Source organism: Argiope bruennichi, chromosome X1 (assembly GCF_947563725.1).
Source record: "Argiope bruennichi chromosome X1, qqArgBrue1.1, whole genome shotgun sequence".
Lineage (NCBI taxonomy): Eukaryota > Metazoa > Arthropoda > Arachnida > Araneae > Araneidae > Argiope > Argiope bruennichi.
Genome location: NC_079162.1, coordinates 55,208,353 through 55,225,334, shown reverse-complemented (window position 1 = coordinate 55,225,334; position 16,982 = coordinate 55,208,353). Strand labels below are relative to the sequence as shown.

Below are 16,982 nucleotides of genomic sequence, written 5' to 3'. Positions count from 1 at the left end.
TTTCCCAATGAATGGGCTTCTAAATAAAGAAAATGAATGCATAGCAAAACAGATAAGTTTCCGTAGGACAACATGATCTATCTTCTATGTATTGATAGAATAAGAACCAAAGAGAAAAAACAAAGGAAAAGAAGTCATGAGAACAAAGGTGATCTTACATGAGCGGGGGAAAAAATAAAAGAAGTTTCGCACAGTTGGCCTTGTTCCAAATCTGCTCTGCAACATGAGCAACCCAGTCACCACCAATCGCTATGGGAGCAATCCTTGGTTTTCGCTTTCAACTATTGCGCATCTGTTACTTATTGAGCTAATTCGGGAATCTCTCGGGGGTCACTTTCTATGATAAAAGATATCTCTCGGGGGTCACTTTCTATGTTAAAAGATATCTCTCAGGGTTCAGGGGTGATTTCGAGGCTTTCTAGGACCATCCTTCGAATAGCATCAATTGGTCAATCTCCTATTTATTAATTAATTTTCTGTCTTCTTTCTTTGTTTATTATTATTAATTGGTTGTTCATCAAACTTTCCATGTTGAAAGATATCCAAGCTGAATTCCGAAGGAGAAAATAAGCTTTTAAAATAATTTCAGGGAATGCTGCAGCTTAATAATTCCATCAATGTAGTTTTAAAAAAAACAGTTCTTGGAAAAAATTAAGAATTATAAGAAAATAAAAATATTTTCTTTTAACAGTCTAAGGATGAAGCAGCCTTAAAATAAGATTATCATTCGAATTTGCTAGGAAAAAAATGCATCCCTACGTTCATGGTTAGAATTAGAGGAGGTTAGAACAGTTCTCTGTCCCATTTCCCCCATTTAATTCTTTTGAAGATAGAATCGCCATTCTACACGGATCACTCCCTTGAAATGAAGATAATTACAATTTTAAGCAATGCGAACCATCAGATGGAATTTCTCCAAGCGTGAAACTGCTCACTAGGGTTCTTAATGAAAAGATCATTAAAATTCATTTCGCTTAAGGCCAAAGAGACAATTCTGTAGACTGACACAATTCTTTTCACAGGAAATGATACCACGAAAGCTTTTCTATGTTTTAAGAATGAAGAAGGATTTAAAACTCCTCTTCACATCTTTCATTCAAACGCTGAAAGCAAAAATTACTTTTATATGAATTTCTGAACTTAAAAATTTAGAGCATAAGTACCTTTTTCAAATATATAAATAAATACTATTTTTCGTTCATAAACTGAGTAGATATAGGTATTTGGGGAAAACTTTGTGATAAAGGTGTGTAAACGATATTACTAAAACTAAACTTCGTGATAATGTGTGTGTAAACGATGTTACTAAAAATATTTGGCCACAAATTACATTAAATTTAAAAATAAGAACAGTCATTTTAATTTAATAACTGATTTTATTAAAAAGTCTTATATTTTTAAAAGATTGATAATTCTTAATATGATAAATATTATCTCAGTATGTTAAGAATATTTTTAGTCAAAAAGTATATTGTCATTCACCTAAATGCCAACTGTACAAAGAAGCAAAAATCTCTTTATTTGTGGTTATAATAAATTTTTCACGACTTTCTTATGCTCAATAAGAATATTTAAATACCTAATTTATTAGGCTGAATTATTTACATTATTTTATGTATAGGATTTGATTTCAAGATGTATTTGAGGTAGCTTACAAATCTCAAACGAATTATGATGGTGGCCGTAAACACAAATAATGATTTATAAATAAATGCTGTTTCTTTTAAATGATTAAACTCAAATTCAAAAGATATTTGTATTATCAATTATAACTGAGAAAAAAATTAATTGCAAATTGCTTTTTCCTTACTTAGACAAATATCGTTTGAAGAAATTTATATGAGTTATAATTTTAAAAAATGGAAAATTTGTATTATATTTTCTGAAATACTGTAGGTTACTTGCTGCATTAACAATATAAAAAAAATATTTTTTGTTAGAAATATGCGATATTGTTTCCCTGCAAAGATAGTTACATAGTAATGACAGTTAATGTATTTTAATGGATGTTTAGTTGATGCCACACAACGTTGGAGACCATTTGTCGACTTTCGAGAGAAAAAAGATCTCGAAAATACATGAATTATGGTTATACCTCTATTAAAAAGCGAGATCCAAAACATCCTGCAGCAAAGTTCTATAGCCTGATACGAGAACTATATAAGTGGAGACATGCACACGAGGTTCAGTTCTCTCTTTAGAATGTCGATTACAGAGCGAGATCTCGCTGTTATCTGAGAGCGATTTCTGCATCCTGTCTGTTTGTGGTGCGAGTTTCTAAAAGTGCTTTTCTTTGTATATCCTCTGCTGTGTTTTTCCTACCTGTATAGCCTTTTTTGAGCGAGATAAAGAGTCGTTTACCCTTATCTGGCCTATTGCACTTTCACCGTTCCTTCATCAAACGATTTTCGGAACAATATGTATAGCTTTGTCTTGGTTGATTTGAAGTAAGCCATTTTTTAAATTTAAAACAGAGTTTAATTATAGCACTGAAACTAGAAATCGTTTTATGGAATCAGGAAATATTTAGAATAAAAAAATAGCGATTTTCAGTGAGTAACATTTTTTACATTGAATAGAGAAGCATACATGAGAAAGACGCATTGTTTAGTACACGATACTTAAATAACTATCGGTTGTTTTAACCAAAATTTAACAACTTATGTTTTAATCTTACTTTTCTCACATCGACTCCCAATGTATCCAGGTAAGCAGTTGCATTGACCAGTAATGTGGTTACAGGTTCCATCTCCGTACATACAATAAGGACATTGTTCTTCACATCCCAATCCGAAAGTACCCGGTGGACACTCTAAAAAATAATTTCAAATCAAATTTCCAGCGTGGTAAAAAGTATTATCTAGTTAGTTCAGACGATGAATAGATTCATATAAGATTAGATCATCATTAGACGATTCATTTAAGTTGTTATGTTTAAGAGTTATTGCGTCTGCATATACGTAGATATACAGAATGACGGTTAAACTTTACCAAAATTTAATTTACATGTACAATGTCGATGATAAATTCGTATACCAGATTCATTTATATAAATCTTTGCATTTTTATTTATTGTAATCACAGGCATGTGGAAAGATATGACGTTCGTTCAGACAGACGTTCCTTCAATAGGTTTCGTAAATACTTTGCTAGAAATCTTTAAAAAATTGATGTTAAAACTACTACTAATTTTCAGCAGTTAAGCTCAATTTGTTTCTTATTTATCGATTTAACAGACTGACAGACATCATACTGAAACGTTATTATGTCTGTCGAAAATATGTTTTACGGCCTCATATGAGGAATTTGTCAAAATTTCGTGGTCAACATTATAGACGATTACACTACTTTCTCTTTACAAATAAATAACAAGAGAAAAATCTATGAAAATTAGAAAGAAAAATTTTATTTTCAGGCGTCTTTCTCTTTGTATTTTTTTATGTAAATTAAATGCAACTGTTTTCGTGATTTTTTTTTAACTTTTTCGAATCTAAAAATATTTATCTGATTAAATATTGTCTCAGAAGATGTTGTATTATATTAAAGGCGAAATAACAGTAACTTACTCTGGGAGCAGTCGACTCCTGTCCATCCTCTGGCACACATACATTTGCCAGTTAAATGATGACATGTATTATTATTCATACACCGACATTCTCGTTGGCAGTTTTGGCCCCAAGTATTTGGCGAGCATTGAGATTCACACCTCGAACCTGTAAAATTATTAAACTGTTCAAAAATAAAGCATTACGAATAAGATATCATTCCATAAAAAATATATTCAGGCTTTATTAATTCAGTCTGCTCGTTATTTGAAGTTTTCATTATATGTACTTTAAATAAGTTTCTCAAGATAAAATGTCGACTGAAAGAAGGTTAGAAAATAAACATTAAATCTGTTATACAAGCAATATTAAATAACTCAGACAGAAATTGTTTTGTTAAATAAAAACCACTGAAAACAAACTATCTATAATACATGATTTGAATAATTTTTGATTAAATAATTAATGCCTTTGAATACATCATCATATAAAGGTCGAAATATCATGATCCTTAATGCATTCTGATTTGAATTAAATTTGCATAACATCTAGTCGGTGTCTGAATAATATTCAGCTTTTCCATGGATGCTTGAAGAGCGGAGGGAGATGTTTAATTAATTGCCTAGCTTATTAAGCTTTACGTACATCTGATCCCGTTCAAAGACGGTCGCTTCATTCACTTTTCCGTTAAAGGCGTTTACATTCTATGTGCAGTTAATCATTACAAACCAAGTAATGAAAGATTCACAATCTGTTATATTCGCTCCAAAGAGAACTTGAATTAATTTTTCGATGCTATCAATTTCGGATTATATATAATCGAAATTCATAAGTTATGAAATCATCTATAAACGAAAATGCTGTACACTTATTTGTTTTATTTTGCTTCATGAATTATAAATGAAGTTTGATATCTATTCATTTAACAAAGAAAACGAAATTTGAAGTGAATATTAATTATAAATTTTCCATTCTTTAAATAAAAATTTCTTTAATAGAGACCAACATCCTTTAAATAGAAATTAAAGGATGTCTGCAGTGTATAACATGTTAGCCTTCGCAATGAAATACTTCGTTGATATCACTCCATAAATGTGTGAAATTTCATGCAATTGGCAAGATAATTACGAATGATCAAACTTCAACTAAATTATTCTAGATGACATTTATTACCAAGAAATGTATTTTAAAACTTTCTTTAATTTCTTATTTAAACTTTCGATTATTTTTGCAATTTAGAAATCGAATCATTATACAGGAGAATTGGATGATAGTTTTGCATATATCGATCCAGGTCAGCCAGCCAATTTTCTGACTGCCATTATTTCGACAAATTGAGAAATTTTAAATTTTTTAGACGAGGGAATTATTCAACTTGTCATTCTAGAATTCTCTATATGTTGAAAAATTTAAGCATTACATGTTATAAAATTAAACTATTTTTAAAATAATACTAAACATTCATAATTTATTTTCATAAATACTCCTTTTGTTAAAAAAAAATTGTTTTTAATATTCTACAGAGTTCTGTGTCAAAAGAGATGTAATAAGATGGGTTTATTGTATTGGAATTAGTTTTTCTGAAAAGTAATTATTATAATGAGAGCTCATTAATATTCTACATATTTTAATAATTATTGTTCGATTAACAAATTTTGAATTCAGTTAGTATCTGTATCCTAACAAACTTGGTTAAGATCAGATTTTTAAACTTTTTTTGTTATCAATAATAAATATTTATTAATATTTTATGAAACATTTAATCAACAAATTCTAGCTTGCATTAAGTAAATTTTCTTGCAATCACTTCCGTGAAATTCATTTATAAAGATTTTATTAGTAGAACTTTAAAAAAAACTATGCCGAAGATTTTTAATTGAATTATTATTATTTTATAATGAGTCTCCAAAGGTTGTGTTTTAATACTTCTAATAAATTTTGCTTGAAAAAGTTATGCAATGAATTTTAAGAATTTAAGTAATTGGTTTATTGAAGAGCATAGTTTTTTAAAAAGAAAGTTCATCTTTATCTCATAAAACTTTTTATGAAGCTGTACAGAAAAGATTAAATAATCCTTAAAAACTGAACGGATAATTATTTTCTAGATTTTTTCATATTATAATTTTTTTTATTATGTGTCCAAGTAATACATATAGGAAATTTTTGTTGCTGAATCGACTGATAAAATTTTTGCTTTCGAGAGTGCATTTCCAAAGGTCAAAGATAAAGTCTCTAATATTTCTAGTTCTAATTTGTATAAAAAAAATTTCATTTCCATTCAATAAATGATAATAATATTAGAAAGGTAGTTCTTTGCTTATTATAAAAAATATTTTTTATAGTGTAAGAACAATTCAGAATTATTTTTAACATTCTTCTTATGTAACTTTAGAAATAAATAAGAAAATATAAATATCGGAAACTACTTAAAAAATGATTAAATTTAGTTGAAAAATTAAAATCCGTGAAGTCCGTTTTACATAATGAGAGTCTTACGAAAATCTGATGCATTCATTTTTTGTTACTATAGCATAGAATTCTAGTTTGACATTGAGAATTCTTAAACAGTTTTATTTGGTTAAGCAACTAATTATATTTCTACAGTCCCATTAATTTACTATGTTTACTAAATTTGTTTGACTTTCAATGGCAATTTCTATTTCTCTGATTTTTAATTATACAAGAAACAGGTTTTTATATTAAACAATTTAAATCAAACGATTGAAGTTATTTTTACAGGGTTTCTTATAACTCCACATACAGATTTTGAGGAAGAGTAGAGGTCATCTAAATGAACTATATTTATATCGGAAAAACACTACCGAAAAGACTGGCTAGAGAAGAAACACAAAAACATATTAAAAAAGAAATATAGGTCGTAGTTTAGACAGTTTAATAGAAGAAAATTAACAGAATAACTTTGATAGATATAGAATACGGTTTCGCCAATCATTTCCAATTATTCTCATTGATGCACGCTTCAATCTGATACCATATGAATTGCTGAAAGTTTTCAAATGCTATAGAGATCTCGTGATCTCAGTTTTACACAATTGCGAATAATGGAACTTTAAGTGCGCTGGCAAAACTGTCAGCATAAATCAGATCTTACCAATTACTGCTAAGTTTCGAATAATAGAACAGCTTACACTACACCCTAAATTATGTTCTTGTTGTGTATCTTTTTCTGAGAGGTGCGTTTTTGTTCATCCTCGCCTATGGCCCTCAGAAATTTGTATGTGGATTTTCAGACCCTGTTTTTGGTTATTTCGTTCAAATTTACTAAAAAATGAAACTTTCCTTGCCATCCTGAAATACAAGTACATTCACCGGTGATAGGATTGCAACCAGCAGTGGTATGTTTATTGCAGTTACAAGAGTAACTGCAATTATGACCGAAGTATCCAACCTGAAAAAGGATATAAAATATATCATTGTACAAAAATTATTTTCAAGTAGTTGGACAATAAAACATCGTCTGTTAGTCACGAGAAAATAAACAAGAAAAACAGGAGAATAAGGGAAAGAACAAAGAAAAGTATTATTTAAAAAAAGATATTATTTTAGACAATTATGATGACCACAATTAACATTGTCCTACACAATTTTAGCGAAACTGTTTGGTTCAGCCCATTCATTTGATGCTAAGCAAGTAATGCGTTTTCTGGAAACACCTATCCTTGTTCTGATAAAGGCAGCCATATTGAAAAGTCAATGATAGGCAAGAAGTTCTTTTGGTTTCTGTAGCTTAAATGATTACTTAGTTTGTGAAGTTTACTTTATTTTAAAGCTTCAAATAATTATAAAATTAGAAGAAAGTACGTTTCATGTTATCTACGATCCACTGTGAGAAAAATGTGGATCTTAAATTAGTAAATGAGCAAAATGAAAATTACACTAACAGTATGCAATTTGTATACTGTTTCGGTGATTGATTACACTATCTGATCTCAAATTCTGCTGGATATTATCGCTGACAAACAATTATCTGGATATCATCATTACAAAGCAATTATTTGGATATTATTACAGTAGAATCATTACTATTTTAACATGGATATAGGCAGATATGAACTAGTTCTCACCAGCTACTCGAATATTCATCACGAATATTTGGTAAGATTTTGATCAAGGATTTGAGGAGATCATTCCATTTTTTCAACAGCTCTATGACTGTAGATACCTGTTGTGTTTCATTCATTCATTCATTTTAAAAAAGAGGTCTCCATGCGATTTTTTCATAATAAGCACATTTTTGAACTATCTAAAATGAGATAATCATCTTTTACATAGATTGTGTGACAGAAATCAGAAAGTTCCAGAATTAAAAAAAAAAGAAAGGTGCGTGTAATAATTTGTACCCCAAACTTGGCTTCAATTTCAATATAGTTTAGTTGGTAACATTCACTGGGCAATTTTTCTCATTCAGGGCCTGGCAAGTTGATTGTCAAGGAGAGTACTGAAATGCATCAATCAAAATGACATGCCTTTATTGCACAAAATTACACCCAGATTCGTTTCACTTCGCTAATAAACGCTGTGGCTACTTTGACATGAAATTTTGAATTCCTTATCTTCATATTTAATTTACATCTGGAGAATATTTAAAATTCTTCACAGATACAGTGTATCTATTCCATTTGATTCTGTTCAATGGTCTATTTTTCTTATTTCAGGTCTTCGATTTGTACGATAACATGATGGCTGATGGTACAAAGACTTATTATTCAATTGAATTACTTACAGTTCAACTTATTATATTTAAGATGCCCGCAATTTTAGGAATACATTTTTCCTTCAAAAATATCGATCAGTCATTTTTATTGATAGATGAGGGTTTTTTTTTCATTTATATGTATGTTTTATGCTTTGCTAATGCTGTGTTTAATTTTACACGACTTCTTTCAAACAATGGATAATTCAGTGTTATGCTAATAAAGTATTCCTCTTGAACACATTTGTTGGTATAGTGAGTCTGAATAACTATTTATAAACTTAATTTTTGTTTACCTTGCACATTTCTTTGCACTGAGGACCAACATAACCGGGGAGACATTCACATTGACCAGTAAATGCGTTGCAGCCACTTGCATGAAGGCAATCACACTGCTGAGAGCAGTTTCGGCCATAATATCCTTGTGGACATCGTTCTTCACAATATTCACCAAAGAAACCTAAAATAACGATTAAAAAAATAATCTTTAGTTCTTTGCTTGACATTTCACTTTTAATAAAATCTATGAATAATGCTTTTAATGCATGAAATAGTGCTTTGTTTAATTTACCTGGAGGACAGACACATGCTCCAGTAGTATGAAGACATCCGCCCCCATTGAGACATTGGCATTTATAAGCGCACTCTCTACCATACCAACCTGGTGGACAAGTTGCTTCACAACTGTAACATAAAGTGTTCGTTAGCAATCTTCTGCTACATTTTCAATAATCTTTTTTAGATTATCTGCTTTATCAAACCAATGTTCTATATGAACTTTTTTTTCAAATTTGAGTAAAACTTCGTTCTAAGGAAGTAATAATTCTTTAGTTTTTCTACAAAACTAGGAATAATTTTGTGTAATATGAATGGACAATTACTCCTATTCCATTTGGAAACTTAACAATAATTTTAGAGAAAATCAGTAGCAGTTGAAACAACTTACTGTTTACCAGTATGACCGGGAAGGCATAAACATGTTCCATTCACAGGGTCACAAGAAGCTCCGTTTGTGCAATTACAGCTATATCTACAGTTTAACCCATAGGTGAGATTGGGACATCGCCGATCACAGTGGGGACCGGAATAGCCTGGAAGACATTCACAACCCCCAGTGATTGGATCACATTTTGCAAAATTTCTACATTCACAAATATTAGTGCAATCTGGGCCATAAGTTCCATTAGGGCATTCGTTCTCACATTGCTTTCCTGTATAACCTGAAATAAAAGTTATAAATAGGAAAAATGGAATAAAATTGTGATAAATCAAATGGAAATGTTTGATTATGACTTTGAAATGTATTTTTAATATGTTGAAATTTTGTTTTTGTTTCTGTTTACTGTCAAATATAGGTATGTCCATAAAGTAATGGAAGCTCATTTACTGGGAATGTAAACTTGAAATTTAATCTTCAATTAATTCAATGACTTTTTTTTTCTCATTTTCTTAAAATGTGGATGTATTTCACGGTTTGCAATCGAATTATCTGAAACAAATGTATATAAGTAGTTTGTCAATTATATTTTGTTACAGAAATTTTAAAGCAAACTTTTATCATCATTATCGAATTATCTGAAACAAATGTATATAAATAGTTTGTCAATTATATTTTGTTACAGAAATTTTAAAGAAAACTTTTATCATCATTCATCGAACCCTGAATATAAGAGTAAAAATGAAGCAGCCTTTTTAGAAAACTTCTGAGATGGTCATAGTATCAAAAATCGTTTAACGACCATGATAAAATGAAATGATGAATATTTATCACGTTTATTCAGTTATTTGTTATAAATTCTGTGAGTAGTCTTAAAAATTACAAAATAAAGACCACATCTCTTTGTGGGAATATACTTTCAGCAAGTTTACTCTCTGGAGATGCAAATCTTATTTTCTTGGAATAAATTTTAAAAAAAATTATAAAATAAAGCCGAAGTTTATTTGTGGAGATGATAGTACAAATTATGTGAAGATTTTAAGGTATCAATATAATAATTTTGCGGAAATGCAAATCTTATCTGAAAAGGTAGACAACAAGAGTTACTATTAAGCAAAATATCATCATCGGTAGCCATTACCTATAATTTTGGATGAAATTTAAATCTCTCAGTTGTATTTTACTTATAGTAATTTTTAGTCATACTATAACAAATTATTCATCTATAACTTATATTAGATTCATGCAATAAAATCTGTAAATATGCGATTGAGAAGTAATAAAAATTACCTGGTTGGCACACACATTCTCCTGTTGTTGATATACAATCTGCACCATTTGAACACTGGCATTTGGAAGCGCAGTTTGGTCCGTAGAATCCTGGGCTACATAATTCATTACACCTGCATACATAAAATATTTAGTTAACATTCATTTCTTATGGAAACTAAACTTTAAATGTGTTTATAAAAAAAATCAGAGACTAAAAGTAATCATTACTTTTGATGTGCAATTACATTTGAAGCAGTTTAGATTTCATATTACTCGAATGGAAATGGAAATTGCTCATAAAATACTAGGTTTATGAATTGCATCTGCGATTTTGATGGAGCTATATTGATTTTATGTTAAATTATTTCTTCAAAAGTAATTAAAATAGCGTCCTAATACCAATCGAGAAAATTAAAATTAGCACACAGAAAGAAAAAAAAAATGGCACTACAAATGAATCTCACTCTAACCACTTTTTTATTTATTTCAAATGTTGAAAAAAAAATCTGAGGGCAAAGCAAGTATTCAAGAATAAAAAACACGTTTCAATAATGATACGAATTTAAATTTTTTTTATCATATTTTTCAAACAATTCCTTTTTAACAAAAATTGCGGGAATATAACAATATGGTTTTTTAAAGAGATTAATTACATTTAAAAAACATACATGGCAACCAAAAAAAGTCTGCGTACACATAAAAAAAGCTTAGAAAATTAATTGCCTTGGACTACAAATTAAATTTTATTATCTAGTTGGTTAGTCCTTACGTCTAAGAAACACTGTCAATCGCATGGGCATAGATTAGATTAGTTTGAATGTTTCTTCAGAAGAAACGTTATTCCACTATGTGATAATCACTGTTTTCAACATATTTTTCAAGTTTATGCCATGTTGGTGAATTTTGATCTCCATTAAGTCCCATGTTCGATCGTGTTTAAACTCAGCGTTTGTAGAAAAGAATGCAACTCATTTTTGATATTGTGTAGCGGCTAAGGCTTCATAATGTGAGCAGTGTGCTTAGGAGAATTTTTCTGTATAAACCAAAAGTCATCTCCAAAATTCAAATTCTGTGCTCTGTATTTTAAATTTCCTTTTAAAATGCTTACATACTCCATATGATAAATGAATGTTGAATCTATAAAGGTTAAACCACCTACGACATTGGCTGCCATATACCTCCAAACAATTACTCCTCCTCTACGATGCTTAAATGTAGGCAAAAAACGTGTGAATAAAATAGCTAACATGTGAATTAAAAAAAAATCTGAAAAATAACTCACTGCTCTCCAGAAAACCCAGGTTTACAAATGCAAGTTCCGTTGGCGGGGTCGCATTCAGCATCATTACTGCAGTTACATTTGTATTGGCAATTTGGACCATGAGAAGAATTTGGACATTTTTCCTCACACAAGTATCCAATATATCCCGGAGGGCATTCGCATTCACCGGTGAAAGGATTGCAGTTCGCACCATTTTTGCAATCACATTGATGGGTGCAGTTGAATCCATAAGTATCGAAAGGGCAGGTTTCTTCACAGTGATGACCAGAATATCCTATATGAAACGATAAAGGCAATTTTAAGTCTTTACTTACTTTAAAATATTGAGGAACATGAAATAAAAATTCAAGATAGCTTTGGTAATCAATGCTAAGAGTAACTAGATTCAATTACTTATCTGCTTCCAAGTAATAATAATTATAAGAGACACGGTAACAATAAATTGTAACTAAAAGGTGTCCCAAAATTACCGCAAGATTTTAATTTGCCACCATTCGTGCAGTAAAGAGTTGGCAATCATATTAAAAAATTCCATTTGACAGCCTATAACTTTGGGTTAGTAAAAAGAAAGTGTTACACGATAGAACAACGTATTAACGCAAGATTTAAATTAAATAAGAGACAGTTTTTTCTTTAAATTTTTTTATTTTTATTGTAAAGTACACAGGATAGGGCTATGTATGGAATAACACAAGCCCTCCACGGCTTTGCTGGCACATACGCACTCTTTTGTCGAAATTTTTCATGACCATTTCATATAAATGTGCCTGAATTCCATTGAAACAGCGTTGCATTTTACTCCGTTAATGCATGCATGCTTGTAAGATTATTGGCATAGATCTTTGACTTCAAATATCCTCATAAACAGAAATCGAATGGTGTTAAATCACACGATCTAGGGGGCCAATTCTCAAATTTCTGAATGTGGCAGCCAGACTTTCATTATTTTTGTAATACTATTCAACAATGAAAACGCATTGTTCTATCGTGTACCACTCCATTTTTACTAACTCTAAACTATCAGTTGCCCAATGTTTTTAATAAGGTTGCAAGGTTACTGCAAGAATGGTGGTATTTCAAATCTTGCATTAATTTCGTGACACCCTTTATAAGGTTGCAGTAGAGACTGGGATTAAATAGGACCAGGTCTATTTTTAAAAAAAAATATTTATAGATTAAAATAAAGCAAATAAATAGTAAACTCATAAATTAAGAGTGGAGAAAGTGAAAATTTAAAAGTTATGTGAGTGATCTGCTTGAAACTAAAGTGAATGCATTTAATACAAAAAAGTTTTAAATCATACATTTATTAATGCACTAAACAGTAAATTTCTTCTATTTTAATTATTTGCTACTTTATAATTTTGGAATATATTATGCCTCAAACTCACTACTTGGTAGCGCCACTTTTATGAAACAAAATTTTAATTTAATTATTAACTTTTAAAAATATTAAAATAGTATATTATAATCCAGAATACTCAAGTATTCAAAAGTTCAATTCTCTTACTCATAAGGAAGCGAGTGGAAAATCAATTACAGAATTTCATCTTTACAAATATGAAACGTTAACTAAAAGTGAGTTAAAATGGATCTCATCCTGATGTATTTCGTGTATGAGTATCATCCTGATCGAATGTTTTTATTTTAGATCTGATGCTATGTTACACTAAAATATATATTGTTACCATAAGGCTACAATATGGTCTTATTATTCATTTTTATTTATTAACTTATTTCTGCTAAATTCTAGCCCTTCCTTTTACATTATAAAGCATTCCATTCACCAAGTTTAGACAAAATTAATATTTTTGAAAAAGAATTTTTATGTTTTTCTTTTCTCGATTGCAGAAGAGCCTTTATTATCCGGGTCCCTATCGACCGAAGTCCTTGTTAATTGAATCATTGAGAAAAAGGAAAGGAACAGTCGAAAATGAGTAACATTCTTTCGTATAATAAAAAGTCTAGTAGCTAAAAAAATGCTAAAATATTAATATGTCGTAGTATGTGAGGATTTAGATTCATATTTTTGAATAAATAATTCTGGAAAATTTTGTAGAAAGGAAAGAAGTTGCCCCTTAAAATTTAGTCAATGTTAACCGCATTTTCGATAATCGATGAGAGGATTACTGTCCCGTTCAGTTCAAATAATCGAGGTTCAACGGTATTAGAAAAAAAAATTTAACTGTGCGATTTTTTTAAAATGTATGTCTGAAAATGAATATTTCGTTATCTATTTTAATGTTAAATGATAATTCATATCAAATTTAGTTTCCCGTTTACAAAAGAATTTTTAACTTTGACGATAAAAAAACAGAAAAAGTAAAAAACATAATTAAATAAGCCTAATATTTATTTCAGTCTATTCCATGAAATTTTCTCAGAAACCAAAGCAAATGTTTTTACCAAGAATTTTCTATTTAAAAGAACACATTCGTATTCGAAGATAAATTCAAGGAATTATAAATTAAGATTTTATTGCTTGAGAATTTAATTTTTTTCGCTTTATCTCTTTCTTTTAAAATGTTATCTCTAATAGGAATTAATCCCGAATACATTAGAACATATTTTTTGGAAAATGTCTTTGTTCTGAAAAAATTAATGAATGGCGTTTCGTGGAATTTCTTATATCTCATTACAAAGAGTTTAAAAGGAGGGAAAAATCCTTTCGAGTTTGACATACCTTCCTTCTTTTTTTTTTTTCTCTCTTTTTTCATATTTTTTTTAAATCAAAAATCGATTTTTTTTATTGAAGATGTTTTCAATTTATCTGCATTTCTCCGAAACGGTGAAATTATGCTTCCGGAGAAAAGTGGGATTTGTCTCTCTTAGTGCAATTATGTATAGATAAAAGTTTAATTTTACTGAGTTTTGCATTTTGTATTTGTTTTATAACTATATTAGTCTATTTTCATAACAAAAAATGTATAGTTTAGAGATATCGAATTCGGTACTACTTTTTAAATATACAGGGGATTCGAAAGAGACCGAAAAAATTCAAGCATAGATCGGGTATACCAAAACAAATATGCTTTACAAAGAAATTACTATAATATATTTACGCTTGTGACACAATAAATGGATCATAAATGTACACAGATATGATTTGCATAATAGTTATAGTAAATAATGCCTGCATAATGTTACAAAACATAATCGGAGTACATGAATACTCGTCCACAGCAAATACTAATTGTGAGAGACCCAATTTACACAGTCAAGTATAAACACGAAAACAGTTCGTTGTTTGTATATATGTATTTTTGGAAATCTTTCATGAAACAGACTACTTGCTGATTTCTAATAATTGTCCTATACATTAAATTCAAGCCTGTCATTCCAGCATCGCTATACATATCAATCCGAATTCCGCTATGACATTAACTGGAATTACGATAGTATATATGTCAATTTTATATGTTTCTATGTAAAATATATCTTTTTAGAATAAAATGATTTGCACTAGAAATTTATTGCAATGCTTTTAGATCACCCTGTATATATTCTAACAATCCACTTTGAGTATGGGGATGAGAAGTTACTTTAAAAATAAACCGCTTCCTTGATTGATACAATGTGGATGATGGGGGAGTGAACTACCATCATTAAGAAGACTGATTGATCGTTCATTTGTGTGATAACTGGAAGCATAGACTAGGTCGTAATGGGAGCTGTTTTGTGGTTATTATAGTGCCCGTTTTAAATGGCGTGTGGCGTGGCAACTCAGTCATTCAGATCTCTTATAGGCTAAGGCAGGTCAGGGACAGTTTTCTAGTGTGTATATGCTCTAATAAAAAAAAAGGTGCATTGGGAATTAAAAGTTAAATTTAAGTCATCGAAATTTTTGACAAATAAACGAAGTTTCGATACGGATTGAAATATTTGATAGAATTATATCAGAACATTATAAAGAAAATAAAAAAGAAACCTTGAGAGGACCTTTCAAAGCAGGTTTTTTTTTTTTTTTTTTTTTTTTTTTTTATCGTAATGCACAGGAATTATGATAGTATAGTAAGCAGGAAAATTTAAGCAGCCTATTACTGTGTTAAGTCTTATTCATACTGAACATATATGAATATGGATTCGTTGAATGCATATACGAGTTTTTTTTCCTTCAAATTTTTATTTAAAGAGAAGATTTTAAAGCGATATTTCATTTTTTTTCTTTTCTTATGAAGGAATTTTACGACTCATACTGGCAAACCAATAAAATAAGGAGAAAATTGAAAGAATATTTCAAAATATGTTCTTTGAATCTTTCTGAATTTAGATAATATCAAGTAATTCTATAACTCGTCTCTTACCTGGAGCACAAATGCATTTTCCATTCGTATGAACACAATCAGCATTATTCACGCAAGAACACAGATTTGAGCAGTTCTCTCCATATGTTCCGGGAGGACAAATTTGATCACATCTGTAAGAAAGAAAGAAGTCTTAATTACATCACAACTTATTTTTGAAATTTATACGAAATTTTTACACATCTGTTTTATTTCTTCCATTAGTTGCAGATTTAATTACAAATCCGGAAATAGAATAAAACCAATTAAAGAATGATTTTTTTCTATTCAACCCAGAATTCTCTAAGTTAATTTAGACAAATAGATATGTATATTTAAATTTAAATCAATATCTGATACTAAAGACAACACGAGAACAGTTATCAATATCTGATAACCAAAAGCCCTCTAAACCTTTATACCTCATAAACATGATTAAGTTTTGAATAATTGTCATTTCAAGATACTGGCGGTTTAAGCTCGTGATCACAAAATAATCTTGGTGACTCATTTAAATCTTGGCCTTGTGATTCAGAATAGCTGATTTAAGTTTAGATTCAAAGTTTCCTTGTCAAATAATATCTTCAACGCATGTACGTCATTGCATTTTAGATCCCTTTATTGCTTAGTTGTCCTCGAACTAGATTTATATTATGAAAGCTTGGAAAATGAAGTATCATTCTAGGTATTAGTTACATCAGTTGGTAGCAATTTTACACAATCCCCTTGATGTTTGTTTAAATTCCTTACTAGATGACATACCATTCATTTGGAGCATTCATTATTATAGAAGTATTTTCCCTCTTTTAAATCATTTGGTACTTTGATTTCATTACACATTTATATACCAAAAATTCTGCTATGCCAAAAATTCTGCATGAAATCTAAGTAGCAAATAATTTAAATGCCGATAATTTCTTAAAAATATCTTATAAATTATTTGTATGCA

At 29.6% G+C, this 16,982-nt stretch overlaps 1 protein-coding gene across 4 annotated transcripts in view; it reads right to left on the bottom strand.

Moving 5' to 3' along the window:
• The window catches only part of LOC129958563 (multiple epidermal growth factor-like domains protein 10), an 83,692-nt gene that overhangs the window by 17,849 nt on the left and 48,861 nt on the right, over nt 1-16,982 (bottom strand). For all 4 annotated transcript variants that reach the window (XM_056071111.1, XM_056071112.1, XM_056071110.1 and 1 more), the window contains exons 9-17: nt 16,055-16,167; nt 11,751-12,024; nt 10,487-10,599; nt 9,206-9,479; nt 8,831-8,943; nt 8,556-8,719; nt 6,848-6,954; nt 3,567-3,715; nt 2,678-2,812 (exon numbers count right to left, since the gene is read on the bottom strand). In XM_056071111.1, the coding sequence (XP_055927086.1) occupies nt 2,678-2,812; nt 3,567-3,715; nt 6,848-6,954; nt 8,556-8,719; nt 8,831-8,943; nt 9,206-9,479; nt 10,487-10,599; nt 11,751-12,024; nt 16,055-16,167 (1,442 nt within the window). The remainder of the gene's footprint in view (nt 1-2,677; nt 2,813-3,566; nt 3,716-6,847; nt 6,955-8,555; nt 8,720-8,830; nt 8,944-9,205; nt 9,480-10,486; nt 10,600-11,750; nt 12,025-16,054; nt 16,168-16,982) is intronic.